The sequence below is a fragment of the Phocoena sinus genome, chromosome 20, assembly GCF_008692025.1.
Source record: "Phocoena sinus isolate mPhoSin1 chromosome 20, mPhoSin1.pri, whole genome shotgun sequence".
NCBI lineage: Eukaryota > Metazoa > Chordata > Mammalia > Artiodactyla > Phocoenidae > Phocoena > Phocoena sinus.
Genome location: NC_045782.1, coordinates 52,106,688 through 52,119,697, shown reverse-complemented (window position 1 = coordinate 52,119,697; position 13,010 = coordinate 52,106,688). Strand labels below are relative to the sequence as shown.

Here is a 13,010-nt window from a genome sequence, read left to right as displayed (position 1 = left end):
CGAAAGGGAGCCAGTGCCTTTCTACTAAGAATGATAATTTTCAAACTTTTTCATGAATCAGAGCTTTTGTTTTCCCCTCAAACGAAACATTTCAGGAATGCAACTTCAATTCATAGGCTGTTATAACATAATTTATGACAGGGCTGTTATAGCTAAACAGGGCTTGGGTGGCACAGATTCTCACCCCCTGGGCCTCCTCTTACCCACAGTCCCACTCCCTGCAGTCCCTGAGACTCCTCTCCAAATCCCTCTGGCTTCTACTCTACAAGAGATATAGAGACGGGGCAACTGTGAAGCTGGGGAGGTCCTGGCAGGGCAGAGGGTGTGGGATCTCACTGTTTTCCCAGGCCTTCGACCGTCTCCGAAGCCCCTCAATAAAATGGTTTGATCCAAAAGAAGGTGGGGAGGGGGGATATAGAGATGGACTCAGAGAGACTGAGGAAGTCAGACGGTGCAAAGAGAGGTCGAAAAGGAGGCACCAACAGCTAGAAGAGGAGGCGGAACTGGTGGCCAGCGAGTCAGGTGCAGGGGGACAGGCTGGGGTGGGGACTGGGCTGGGAGGAGATGGCTTTTGTGCGGGAGAGTGGGAGCAGCCGCACCTGGGGCCCAGGGCACTTCAGAGGAAGACGTGCCAGGACCCCACCAGCACGATGAGGTGGGCAGGTCTCAGAGGCTGCAGGAAGAGCTGAGGAGGGCCGCAGGGGGCGCCTCCTGCCGTGTCAGAACCGGGTCTCTTTCGCCCCAAGTTCACGTTTGCCTTAGGGAGAGAGAGCTTGCGTCAGGGCCGGGTCTGGTGCTACACGGGGTACAAGAGAAGGTGACCCCGGATCTGTGGGGGAGGGTCCATTCCCTGCTGGGCCGCCAGAGGCAAGTGTGGCCTGAACACTACACGGCCTCTGTTGCGGCCTAAGGACATTGCACCCCGACCTACCCCGGAAGCGGGCCTGCTCGTGGGTCCCCTGACCCAGAGCCCCGCGCATGCACCGCCTCCGGCCCCGCCCGCCTGTCCAGCCGCCTCGTTATTGGCTGAGTTGTCCGGGGAGCCCCCGGCAGGGTAATTAACGAAGGATTGATTAATGAGAGCCCCAAAGTCAACAGAAAAATCAATGGGCCGCGGAGCCCGAGAGGCGGCTGCGCAGTCCCGCGGAGGGAGGGCGTCGGAGGCATCGGTCCGGCGCAGGGGCCTCACCCGGACAGACGATCCGCGCTGCGGTGGTCAGCCGGCGGCGATGCCTGCCCAGGCCTCAGGTAAGGCTCCCCGGCGGCGCCGTTACGTCCGGGAGCGCCCTCTGACCCCTGGAGGAACATTCCCGAGAGCCCATCCTCGACACTCACACCTACTCCGCTCCCAAAGCGAGGGTCAGAGACCGGGGGCTGCAGGGACTGGGGCGGGAGGGCGAGATGACGGGAGGAAGGTCAACCCTTGGTGACCCAAACGGCGGCCCCCCTCTGCCCCCACCCCGGCTCTGCACCCCGTCTCCTTTCCGCGGGCGGGGGGCGCGCAGGGGTCAGCAGGGCACCCCCCCCACCCGCCTTAGCCGGGTCCGAGCGCGCACAGCGGAAAGAGAACGCCGAAGCCGGGAAGAAGCTAAAAGCCCGGACGGCTGGAAAAAGGGGTGTGGGGCTGGGTTGCCGGGATGCCCAGTCAGAGCCACCCGTGTGGTGCCTGTCCCAGGCCTCGCAGTCCCTCGAGTAGCTCGGAAAGAAATGCCGTAGCTCCGCGACCAGTGCTTAGCAGCATCCGTCGGATCCGGCCAGGCGCCGCGCCCCGACGGCTCTGCAGCTTTCATCACTGGCTCTAATCGCGACCCACAAACCAGTTTGGTGTCCGGGCCCTCCCGTGAACTGGCGTCGCGCGGAGGGGCGAGCCAGAGGATGGCGGATTCCTCCTTTTCAGTCAGGGAGCCCTCACCCTCTTCCCGCGACCCCTGCTTGCCCATCCCCACACCCTCCCCAGCGGAGGACCCCATCCTCCACTTTGAGCGCTCCCTCTAGCGGCCGAGGGAGGGTTGGACCCTGGGGGTGGGGGCGGGGAAGATAGTGAAGGTGAGGACCCTGGAGGACAGGACCTTGTCCTCCAGGGTCCTCTGTAGGCCTGCAGTCCAATCAAAACCTGCCCCTGTAATTCACCAATAATCCCGACCGTTCCGGCCTCTCCAGGACCTGGACAGAACAGGAAGGAAATGCATAAACAGCTAACACTGAGAGCATTCTCTATGCCAGGCATGTCTCTACATGTATTTACATGTGTTAAATCATTTAATTTTGAAAAATCCCCATCAGGTAGGTATTATGCCTTAATTCCTTCATTTATTCATTCCAGAAATCTTTATTGAACATCTACTATGTAATGGGTACTATTCCATAGTCGTGTATCTGTTTACAGATGAGGAAACTGAGGCACGGAGAGTCTAAGTAGCTTAACCAAGATCACACAGGTAGTAAGTGCCAGGATTCGGCACTAGGCTATCCTCCTGCCTTGGGGTAGGTTCTGGGAAGGCGAGATGGGGCAGTCAGATCTGGGAGAAAAGGAGCAGGGAGGTGTCCCTGTAAGCTTCAGATGTGCTCAACCTGGGTCGGGAAGCCTGGGAAGAAAGACCAAGATCATCTGGAAAGTCGCCTCCGCTGGGCCAGGATGGATGCAAAGGGTTTGATGGGAAGGGTTTCTGTCCATGACTCTGGTGCTGAAATGTCCCCAGAAAATGCCAGAGTCAGTCAGCTAATATTGGTTCAGTGTCCTCCCTGTGCCATATGTGGGGGATGAGGTAAGCAGGAGCTGGTCGCTGCCCACCAGGCACACCCACAGCAGTGCACACCCGCTCTCGATAGATGTTTGGGCAAAGGGAGAAGTCTTCCCAGGAGAAGCGCTTAAGATGGGTGGTGAGGATGGGCAAGAGCCGTTGGTGGAGGGTAGCGGGAGAGGCAGAAGGAAGAACAGGCTGCAGGAGTGACGGGGGGGCGGGGCACGAGGCTACATGAGACATGGGGAGTACTCTGGCCGGGCCTGGATGAATGTGGGGAGGAGGTGCCTAGAGTGTGACAAGGGGGCTGGACAAGGAGGGGACAGAACTGGAGCAAGAATGATGTGGAAGACTGGGAAGGGGGGAATCATTGGTAGAATCTTTAAAAGAGTACCAAGTTTTATTATTCCATTTGCCCCAGAAGAGGACCTTAGGAGGTATAAATATTGGGCAGGTTGCCCATTGGAGAATGGGGGCCCGAAGAGGCTGCATTTTAGAGCCACGTGTGCTGAGGGTCTTCTGGTAGTTACACAGGGGGATAGTCTAAAGGTCAGAGTCCAAAGGGAGACACCGAGCAAAGCACAGCTAATTAAAATAGAGCATGAACACTGATGTGTATAAAATTGATGACTAATAAGAACCTGCTGTATAAAAAAAAATTAAATTAAAAAATTTTTAAAATAAATAAAATAGAGCATGATATGGGACTTCCCTGGTGGTCCAGTGGCTAAGGCTCCGCACTCAGAATTCAGGGAACCCAGGTTCGATCCCTGGTCAGGGAACCAGATCCCATGTGCCACAACTAAGAGTTTGCATGCCGCAGTTTAAAAAAAAAAAAAAAAAGATCCCCCATGCTGCAACTAAGGACCCAGCGCAGCCTAATTAATTAATTAAGAAAGAAGTAAACTTAGAAAACATAACATAAAATAGAGCATGGTAGGTGATACTTCAGCAACAAGCATGGGTGCAGTGAGGGTACCAAGAGGGGCACCTAGTCCAGCCTTGGCAAGGGGGTTCAGGGAAGGCTTCCTAGAGGAGGTGGGGCTCCACTGAGTCCTGAGGACACAACCGCAGTCATCCAAGGGGCCAGTGGGTGGGCACCATGAGCAAAGGGTAGGGTGTGGGCAAAGACAGGGAAGTGAATAAAAGCAGGGGCAGCCTAGGAACTAGGCATCAGGATGGCATATGGTCCATGGGCAAGGGAGTGGGGGTCTGGACACAGGGCTGGAGAGGAAAGTTAAGACCAGACCAGGAAGCAACAGCGGCTACCCTGCCTTGACCACCTTGTGCACCCCAAGCCCATACGCTGCCTTGTTTCATTTTGAAAGGCCAGGTAGGCCATGCTAGATAGTCTGGACTCTATAGTGAGAACAGTGGTTGCCTTTGCAGGGGAAGTAGGGGAGAGGCGTAGTGGGTAGGGAGACCAGTCCAGGAGAGAGAAGAGGGAGCCGTGGACCAGGGTAGTGCTTGTGGTAAAGAAAAATCTCAGAGCAGTCCTTGAGCTGGAATGCACAGGGACGAGGGGAGAGGCAAGGCAGACACTTGGTTCCCTGCTGGGAGACATGGGGATGGAGACTCCGCTTGCTTTGACAGTGAATTAGAAAGCAGGCCTCCTGCAGCCTAGACAAGGGGGAGCACCTAGGACCCTGAGCCCCTAGGACCCTGAGCCCAGAGCACCAGGGATGCCAGGGCAGCAGCGGGACCAAGGGAGAGCACCTGGGACAGCAGGGAGTGGTGAAGGAACCTTCCCACCAGGACAGCACCCAGACCAGTGGGGCATCCCTGCACTCCAGTGCAGCGTTATGAGTACTCAAAGGGCCCACGGGAGAAGTGTGCTGGACTCCAGGAAGGGGTCCTGAGCTGCAGGTATGGGGTGACCCAAGATCTGGGTCCAAGTGAAGGGTAACAAAGGGGTCGGCCTGAATGAAAGCTTGGGGCAAGTGAGAAAGTAGCAGGAGACACTCAGGGAAAGAGAAGGGTCAGGATGTTGTTCCCCATGTTGAGCTGTACATTCATGAGACTTCAAGGAGTTGAGGGAGGGTACAGATGGAAGTCAGTTCTATCAAAGTCAAGGGTATGGGACTTCCCCTGGCAGTCCAGCGGTTAGGACTCTGCGCTTTCACTGACGAGGGCACGGGTTCAATCCCTGGTCAGGGAACTAAGATCCCACAAGCTGTGCGTCACAGCCAAAGAAAAAAGAAAGTCAAGGTCATGGCATTCATGCTCATCCCAACGTGTCCCATGCTCATGGCAGACACTGTCATTCAATCTCAGAACTTTTTCCTTAAACCTTTAATGTGCTTTAAAATTAACTTTAATTACATAAGTAATGTTTGTTTGTTTGTTTATTTTTTGGCTGCGTTGGGTCTTCATTGCTGCACGTGGGCTTTCTCTAGTTGTGGCGAGCGGGGGCTACTCTTTGTTGCGGTGCGCGGGCTTCTCATTGCGGTGGCTTCTCTTGTTGAGGAGCACGGGCTCTAGGCACTCGGGCTTCAGTAGTTGTGGCACGTGGGCTCAGTAGTTGTTGGTCACGGGCTCTAGAGCGCAGGCTCAGTAGTTGTGGCACATGGGCTTAGTTGCTCTGTGACATGTGGGATCTTCCTGGACCAGGGCTTGAACCCGTGTCCCCTGCATCGGCAGGCAGATTCTTAACCACTGCACCACCAGGGAAGTCCCAGTAATTTTTTTTTTAAGAAAAAAAAAAAAACTAGAACATTAAACCTCTCCCAATGCTACTGCTGCCCTCCTCCTTTCCCCAGAAGAAACTCTTGTTGTGAACTTGATGGGTGTCTTCCAGATGTTTTAAAAGTAATTTTAGGGACTTCCCTGGCAGTCCAGTGCTTAAGACTTTGCCTTCCAATGCAGGGGGTGTGGGTTCGATCCCTGGTCAGGGAGCTAAGATCCCACATGCCCCGCAGTCAAAGATCAAAAAACATAAAACAGAAGCAATATTGTAACAAGTTCAATAAAAAGACTTCTTTAAAAAGTAATTTTATATACACCCATATGTACGCAAAATAGAGTATTATCTCAGATCACAGCATTCTTTCCCACCAGACCCACGCTCAGCCTCAGGATCCTTCTCAACCCAACACTCTAGGCAACCATTGCCCAACTAATCAGAGTCGGAACAAGAGAGGACACCTACTTGCTCTCCCTGACTTGAGGAGTGAATTTCCTTCCAGAAGACAGAGGGCACAAACTGCGTTTTGGTGGTGAAAAGTCACAGCCCTGGAAACTGCCCAGTGGCCAAGCACTGTGCAGATCCCCATGGCTGCCTTGACAGACATCATTATTCCACCTTAAGATCAAGCACTGATGCAGGAGGGTAGGGGTGGGGGGAAGGCAGTCCTCAAGCCAGTCGAAATAAACCCTATGTTTATATGGAGCACAAAGGGCTTCCATATCCCCTGGTCTGTTTCAATCTTCTCGGGTCCCGTAAGGCACACGGGGCAGCTGCTATCATTTCCAACGTCCTGACCAGAGAGGTTGCTTAGCTTGCCTAGGTCCCACAGCGCTTAGAGGCAGAAGCGGAATTGAGCCCAGGACGGCTTGTCAGCCAGCCAGAACCCTGTCTCCCTCCCCAGCCCCTACTGAGGCTCCACCCATGGCCTCTCCAGAAGCACAGGAGACTGGAGAGACCCCGGCCAAGGAGAACCACGTGGCCACGGGGGCCGAGCAGACAAGGGCCCCCGCCTCGCCCCTCAACAGGTCCTGGCTGCTGCGGCACTTCTCACTGCTGCTGCGCCGGGACCGGCAGGCCCAGAAGGCCGGGCAGCTCTTCTCGGGGCTCCTGGCCCTCAACGTGGTGTTCCTGGGCGGAGCCTTCATCTGTAGCATGATCTTCAACAACGTGGCCATCACGCTGGGGGATGTGTGGATCCTGCTGGCGGCGCTGAAGGCCCTGGCCCTCCTTTGGCTTCTCTACTACACCGCCAGGACCACCCGCCGGCCGCAAGCCGTGCTCCACCGGGACCCGCACGCGGGACCCGCTTGGGTGCGCGGTGAGTGTCGGGGCGCCTGGGTGGATGCAGAGGGGTGGGGAGGGAGGGCTCTTTCCAGGGGAGGTGCCAACGGCCCCCTGGCCCGGCCAGGCTCCCTGGTGCTCTTTGGTAGCTGCAGCATCTGCCTCAACGTCTTCCGCGTGGGCTACGGCATGAGCCACATCCGCTGTAAGTCACAGCTGGAGCTCGTCTTCCCGGCCATCGAGATCATCTTTATCGGCATCCAGGTGACCCGCCTCTCGCACCCCCTCGCCGCGTGCGTACGCACCCCGGCCTATGCCTAGAAACAGGCACATCAGCAAATACCCACACGGCCCAGAGTATGTACGCACGCACCACAGCGCCCCTCCACGTGCCTCTGTGTGCCCGCACCCATGCTACCTACATGTGTCAGCCTCACACACACACTGCGCCACTGAAACGCAGGCACCTATAGGTACATTTGCCTGTACGTACCTGTGTGCACCTAAATCTACACCCCCGGATATACTGTGCTACTCTCCTTTTTTTTTTTTTTTTTTAAATACAATTTATTTATTTATATTTTTGGTCGAGTGGCATGTGGGATCTTAGTTCCCCGACCAAGGGGCCCCCTGTATTGGAAGCATGGAGTCTTAATCACTGGACCACCAGGGAAGCCCTACAGAGCTACTTCTTTTTTTTTTTTAAAGAAGGTTTATTTATTTGGGGCTGCGTTGGGTCTTTGTTGCTGCGCGCGGGCTTTCTCTAGTTGCGGCGAACGGGGGCTGCTCTTTGTCGTGGTGTGCGGGCTTCTCATTGCGGTGGCTTCTCTTGTTGCGGAGCACAAGCTCTAGTGGCACGTGGGCTCAGTAGTTGTGGCTCGCGGGCTCTAGAGCGCAAGCTCAGTAGTTGTGGTGCATGGGCTTAGTTGCTCCACGTCATGTGGGATCTTCCTGGACCAGGGCTCAAACCCGTGTCCCCTGCATTGGCAGGTGGATTCTTAATGCCACCAGGGAAGTCCCCAGAGCTACTCTTAATGAATCTCCAACTCCCTCCTGAGTTCCTGATCTGTAGGCATTGTGCTATGTGTTTTGTTTGCATCATCCTTTTTATTGCCCCAATAAGTAGGCATTCCCTTGATAGACATTTTAGTGCTATTTTAGAGCCAAGGAGACTAAGGCTCGGAGATGTTTTTCCACTGGCCCAAGACCACACAGCAAGGAAACCCTGGAGCCACAAATCCAACCCAGGCTTCCTCACTGTCCCTTCCATTGTAAATACACACATGCAACTGGAACACATGCCCCATAGTCCCACCACCCACCTTCGCCCCACCCCTAGCCACTGGGCTCAAGGCCCTTTCTCTTTCAGACCTGGGTGCTCTGGAAGCACTCTAAGGACTGCGTCCAGATCCAGACCAACTTCACTAGGTAAGATGCGGGCACCTTCTCTCCTTCCAACAGCTCCTGGGATACCCCTGTCCCCCACTCATGCTGGCCCCCCAACAGCTTCCCTGGACAGGGTGGCCCTGGGGCTATCATCGGTTAGTCTGGGAATGGGTCCCAGGTAGCCCCTAGGGCTGCCCCTCCTGAAGTTCTAATGGCAGATGGCATCTGGCTTTGGGAGAGAGTGGTCACCCCAAAGGCAGTGATGGTGAACGTGGGACACCCGGGAAGCCGGCTAGGCTGTGTGGCAGAGTGTAGCACCTCCTCCAGGTGTGGCTTGATGCTGACGCTGGCCACGAATCTGCTGCTGTGGCTTCTGGCTGTCACCAACGACTCCATGCACCATGAGATCGAGACTGAGCTCAGCGCCCTCATGGAAAAGTTCTCAGGTACAGAGGAGACCATGACTGCCCCCCAATCGCTGACTGTACACACACACACACACACACACACACATGCGTGCACGCTACACTCCCTCCAACAGGTGAGGCTCAATGACTCTGCAGAGTTGGGAGAAAGCTCTAGAGACCAGATCACGACTAAACAGAAACTGACATTTGCCAATGGTACCCATCCTGCCCCCATTCTGGGCCTGCCCCATCAGGTGCTGGCACTCTGCAAGCCCGCTCCAGGCATCCATCTAGCTATCAGTAAGCTAACCACTAATCCTGGCTGAGCTATTCACTGATAAGCCCAGGTATGCACTCTACCCCTGGTATTTGCATTTTACTTGCAAGAAACCAAAAAGCCTTCAAGACTGAAAGGAATGTCTTCCTAACACAGTTGTAGGTACCTGGACATATAAGGAAGAACAGAGGGTTTCTGGGCAGAAAGAACTCCCTGGATTGTTCCATGTACCCAGTGCCCTACTTGTCAGTCTGCCCTTAGAGGCCATGTCCCTTAAACCTACATGGGAACACTTCCATCTGTGGGATTCAGCCACACCTGTATGTATACACCTCCCCCCGCCCCGGGTGGCATCACCATCCTGACTTGTGTACAGCCAAACCTTCCCAGCAGACTCATGCATTCACACGTCCATTGCATAAATCTCAGCATGCCTGTATACCGTGGGCATTCTTTATGCTCCAGATCCATTTTTCAGAAGACCTGTGCAAAGAGAATTTTCGGCAAGTGACATCATGGATTGTTTATTATTAAACAATTCAAGCATACAGATGAGTAGAAGAACAGGACATACCCATCACCTAGATGTAATAATTATTAACATTTTGCCGTATGCATTCCAGTATTTTTGCTGAATTACTTATGTTGCAGAAATACTGGCATTTCATCTCAGAATATTTCAGTATGCACGTCTTTAAAATCATATCGTTCCCTACATTAGCACAAATGCCATTGTAATTTCTAACAAAATGCCTTAACTTCATCCCCATCCTCTGTATCAACCTGTTCGACTTTCTCCAATCAGCCCATGAAATGTCTTTTAAAGATGGTTTGTTCAAACGTGCAGTACATTTGGTGGCTCAGTTCAGTCTCTTTTCCCCTAATGACATTGAGATTTGTCAGGTTGCTTCCTCGTGGTGGCATTTGACTTGTTCCCAAATCCCCTGCTTTTCCTAGAAACAGGAAGTATGGACCAAAGTGTTGATTAGATTTGGGTTGAGCATTTTGGACACCAACATTCCACAGGGGATACTGTGCCCTCTGCAGGGCGCCTCATCACAAGGCAAGATGTCTGCCCCACAGTGGACGCTGCTGATGGTCGTGGTGTGTCAGCCAGATCCTCCCAGTATAAGGTTACAGGCTTCCCCCTGTGCTCAGCAAGTAATCTGTAGAGGTGACATTTGGCACCAAAGACATCATGTGTGAAATGCTTTACCTAAGCTTGGCACTTGAGGTCTAGAATCCCTTTGTCAAGGAATGACCATCCTGGGGACTTCCCTGGTGGTCCAGTGGTTAAGACGCCACGCTTCCACTTCCGGGGGCACGGATTCGATCCCTGGTCGGGGAACTAAGGTCCCACAAAAAAAAAAAAAAAAAAAAAAAAAAATGACCATCCTGTGATTTCTGACTTCTCTCTGTTGGCCTCAGTTTCCACATCTGTAAAATGGGTGGCTGGGTCCCTTCCGCCTCTGCCATAATCCAGGAGGTGAACAGATTGATTTGTGCATCTGGTTTCCTCAGAGCAAGGCCCACCTGAACGTCTGTCCCCTCCTGCCCTGCCCCCTCCCAGGCAACAACACCAACACCTGTCTGTGCCTCAACGTCACCGCATGTGAGGTCTTCCAGAAGGGCTACCTGATGCTCTACCCCTTCAGCACCGAGTACTCCCTCATCTGCTGTGGCGTGCTCTTCGTCATGTGGAAGAACGTGGGCCGCCGCCTGACACCCCACACGGGCTCCCACCCCGGCACCCCGCCCTTCCACCTGCACGGGGCCATCTTAGGGCCGGTGCTGGGGCTGCTGGTCCTGGTGGCAGGCACGTGCGTCTTCGTGCTCTTCCAGATCCAGGCGAGTGGCCCTGCCATCGCGCGCCAGTACTTCACCATCTACTACGGCTTCCATGCAGCCGCACTGCCCACTATGAGCCTGGCGTGCCTGGCGGGCACGGCCATCCATGGGCTGGAGGAGCGAGAGCTAGACACGCTCAAGAACCCCACCCGCAGCCTGGACGTGGTGCTGCTGATGGGCGCGGCGCTGGGCCAGATGGGCATCTCCTACTTCTCTATCGTGGCCATCGTGGCCACTCGCCCCCACGAGCTACTCAACCACCTCATCCTGGCCTATTCGCTGCTTCTCATCCTGCAGCACATAGCCCAGAACCTCTTCATCATCGAGGGCCTGCACCGGCGCCCACTCTGGGAGGCAGCTCCCGAGAGCCTGGCGGGGAAGTGGGAGGCTGAGCCTCCCCGCAGGGGCTCCCTGCTGGAGCTGGGCCAGGACCTGCGGCAGGCCTCGCTGGCCTACATCCACTCCTACAGCCACCTCAACTGGAAGCGGCGGGCCCTCAAGGAGATCTCACTCTTCCTCATCCTCTGCAACATCACAGTGAGTGGCGGGGCCGGGAGGCCTGGGAGTGGAGCTGGCGAGGAGGCCCCAGAAAGCCTCACTCAGGAAGGGATGGATCAAGGGATTGTGCATTGACTGTCCCGAGGGCGACCGGCTTGTCCCTTTGATCGTCAAGGACACAGGCCCCTTTCCAACCAGCTCGACGCCGCCTGAGAGTAGGGAGTGTCCCCCAGCTCCCTGCAAGGTGCCTGGCATGAATGAATGTGCCAAGCATGTAGCTAAGTGCTATTTACAAACATACATATAGGATTTCTACCCTCGGGGAGCTTAGCTGAGGAGACACAGGGGGACCAGTCAGAGAATTACCAAATAATTAATGGTCCACTGACCTGAGTCAAAGGAAGAGATCAGAAGGCCTTGTTTTTCTAAAGAATCTCTAGGGGAAGGTATTGACAATGACTGCTCGGGGCCCGGCGGCTGCTAAGTTCCAAGTCCACCTTTCCGTGCATCTCTCTGAATCATCACACCAGCTCCATGCAACAGGCACTATTACTGGCCCCATTTCACAGATGAGCAAACTGAGCCATAGGCTGTTTGACCTGCCGTGTTCCCACTAGCCTGCAAGTGGCAGTCCCGGGACAACTCCAGGTTGTTTTAGCCCATGATGGTAATAGCTGTGCTGGAAACACCTCAGAGGGTGAAACCTCTGGTCCAGACAGAGCATAAGTAATAAATTGGCCCCAAAGTGTGGTCGGAGCTCAGAGAAGGAAGTGTGGGCCCAGGTGGCCAAGGAAGGCTTTGTGAAAGTTTGATCTGGGCCTTGAGAAACGGGCAGAATTTGGACAGGAGGCAGGGTCGGGGTGGAGCGGGCAGAGAGCCATGACAGCGGAAGAATGAACCCAGAGCAGAAAAAGGTGATGGAAATGAGGGCCCAGGGGAGCCCAGGTGGAGCAGGTTGTACCGTGGTGGTGGCAGCCTGGGGTCTCGGGATCCAGCTGGAGTTTAGGCTGGCCCCAGGCAGGCCAAGGAGGGGGCTGAGGCCTTCTGTGGGATGCGGTGAGGGGGATATAGGGGGAGAGGGGCTGGTTCTGAAAGCCTAAGGGTGAGGGGATGCTAGGGTGGGGGGTATGCCGCAGGAGCTGCAGGTTCTGGGGCCTCCCGTGAGCTGAGGGCCTTGGGGGATGGGAGAGCCCCTCCCCCACTCAACAACCCCCTCTCCTCCCCAGCTGTGGATGATGCCAGCTTTTGGCATACACCCGGAGTTCGAGAACGGGCTGGAAAAGGATTTCTATGGCTACCGGACATGGTTCACCATCGTCAACTTCGGCCTGCCTCTGGGCGTCTTCTACCGCATGCACTCTGTCGGGGTGCTGGTGGAGGTCTACTTGGGAGCCTGAGAGCGCCCAAGAAACCCACCCCCTGCACACCCCCGAAGTGCCAAGGCTGGGGAGAACGTAACCCAGATGCCCCATTCCAGGTGGACCTAGACCAGCCTGGATTCCCCAAAGCCTCCTCTTCCCCAGATCCTCTCTGGGGCGGGTGGTCACGGCAGCCCAAGGCCAAGGGCAGGACCTGGACACTGAACTGTTAAGGCCCACACCCGGGACTGAGCACATACCTGCCCCCTGCTCACCACCACAATCAGCGCAGCCCCAGGAAGCCCACACAGCTACTCTCGGGGACGGCCAGCCCTAAATGATTCCGGGGAGTTTGGGGAGGGGCACCCCTACCGGGCCAGGCCTTGGGGGTCTGCCTCCTGCATGGTCCAAGCTCAGCCCAGGACATCCGGAAGCTCGCAGCTGGGCAGGCAGCCCTGCCCTTCTCTCCCCACACACCCCGTCTCCTAATGAGCTGGTTAATTAGCTGCTAGGCAGGGGTCAACAGCT

General features: G+C 55.3%; 1 protein-coding gene across 1 annotated transcript; it reads left to right on the top strand.

Annotated features, from left to right (window-relative positions):
- The first annotated feature begins 1,216 nt into the window (after nucleotides 1–1,216).
- Nucleotides 1,217–12,521, top strand: OTOP3 (otopetrin 3). Its single transcript, XM_032617298.1, has 7 exons — nucleotides 1,217–1,248; nucleotides 6,329–6,745; nucleotides 6,836–6,972; nucleotides 8,078–8,136; nucleotides 8,422–8,540; nucleotides 10,349–11,163; nucleotides 12,351–12,521. The coding sequence occupies exons 1-7, from the start codon at nucleotides 1,230–1,232 to the stop codon at nucleotides 12,519–12,521; spliced, it is 1,737 nt and encodes a 578-aa protein (XP_032473189.1). The 5' UTR covers nucleotides 1,217–1,229.
- Nucleotides 12,522–13,010: the final 489 nt, after the last annotated feature.

Coding starts and splice junctions, on each gene's coding strand:
- OTOP3 (XM_032617298.1), top strand. Junction 6,973..8,077: donor TCATCTTTATCGGCATCCAG/GTGACCCGCCTC, acceptor TTTCTCTTTCAG/ACCTGGGTGCTCTGGAAGCA. Junction 8,541..10,348: donor CCTCATGGAAAAGTTCTCAG/GTACAGAGGAGA, acceptor GCCCCCTCCCAG/GCAACAACACCAACACCTGT.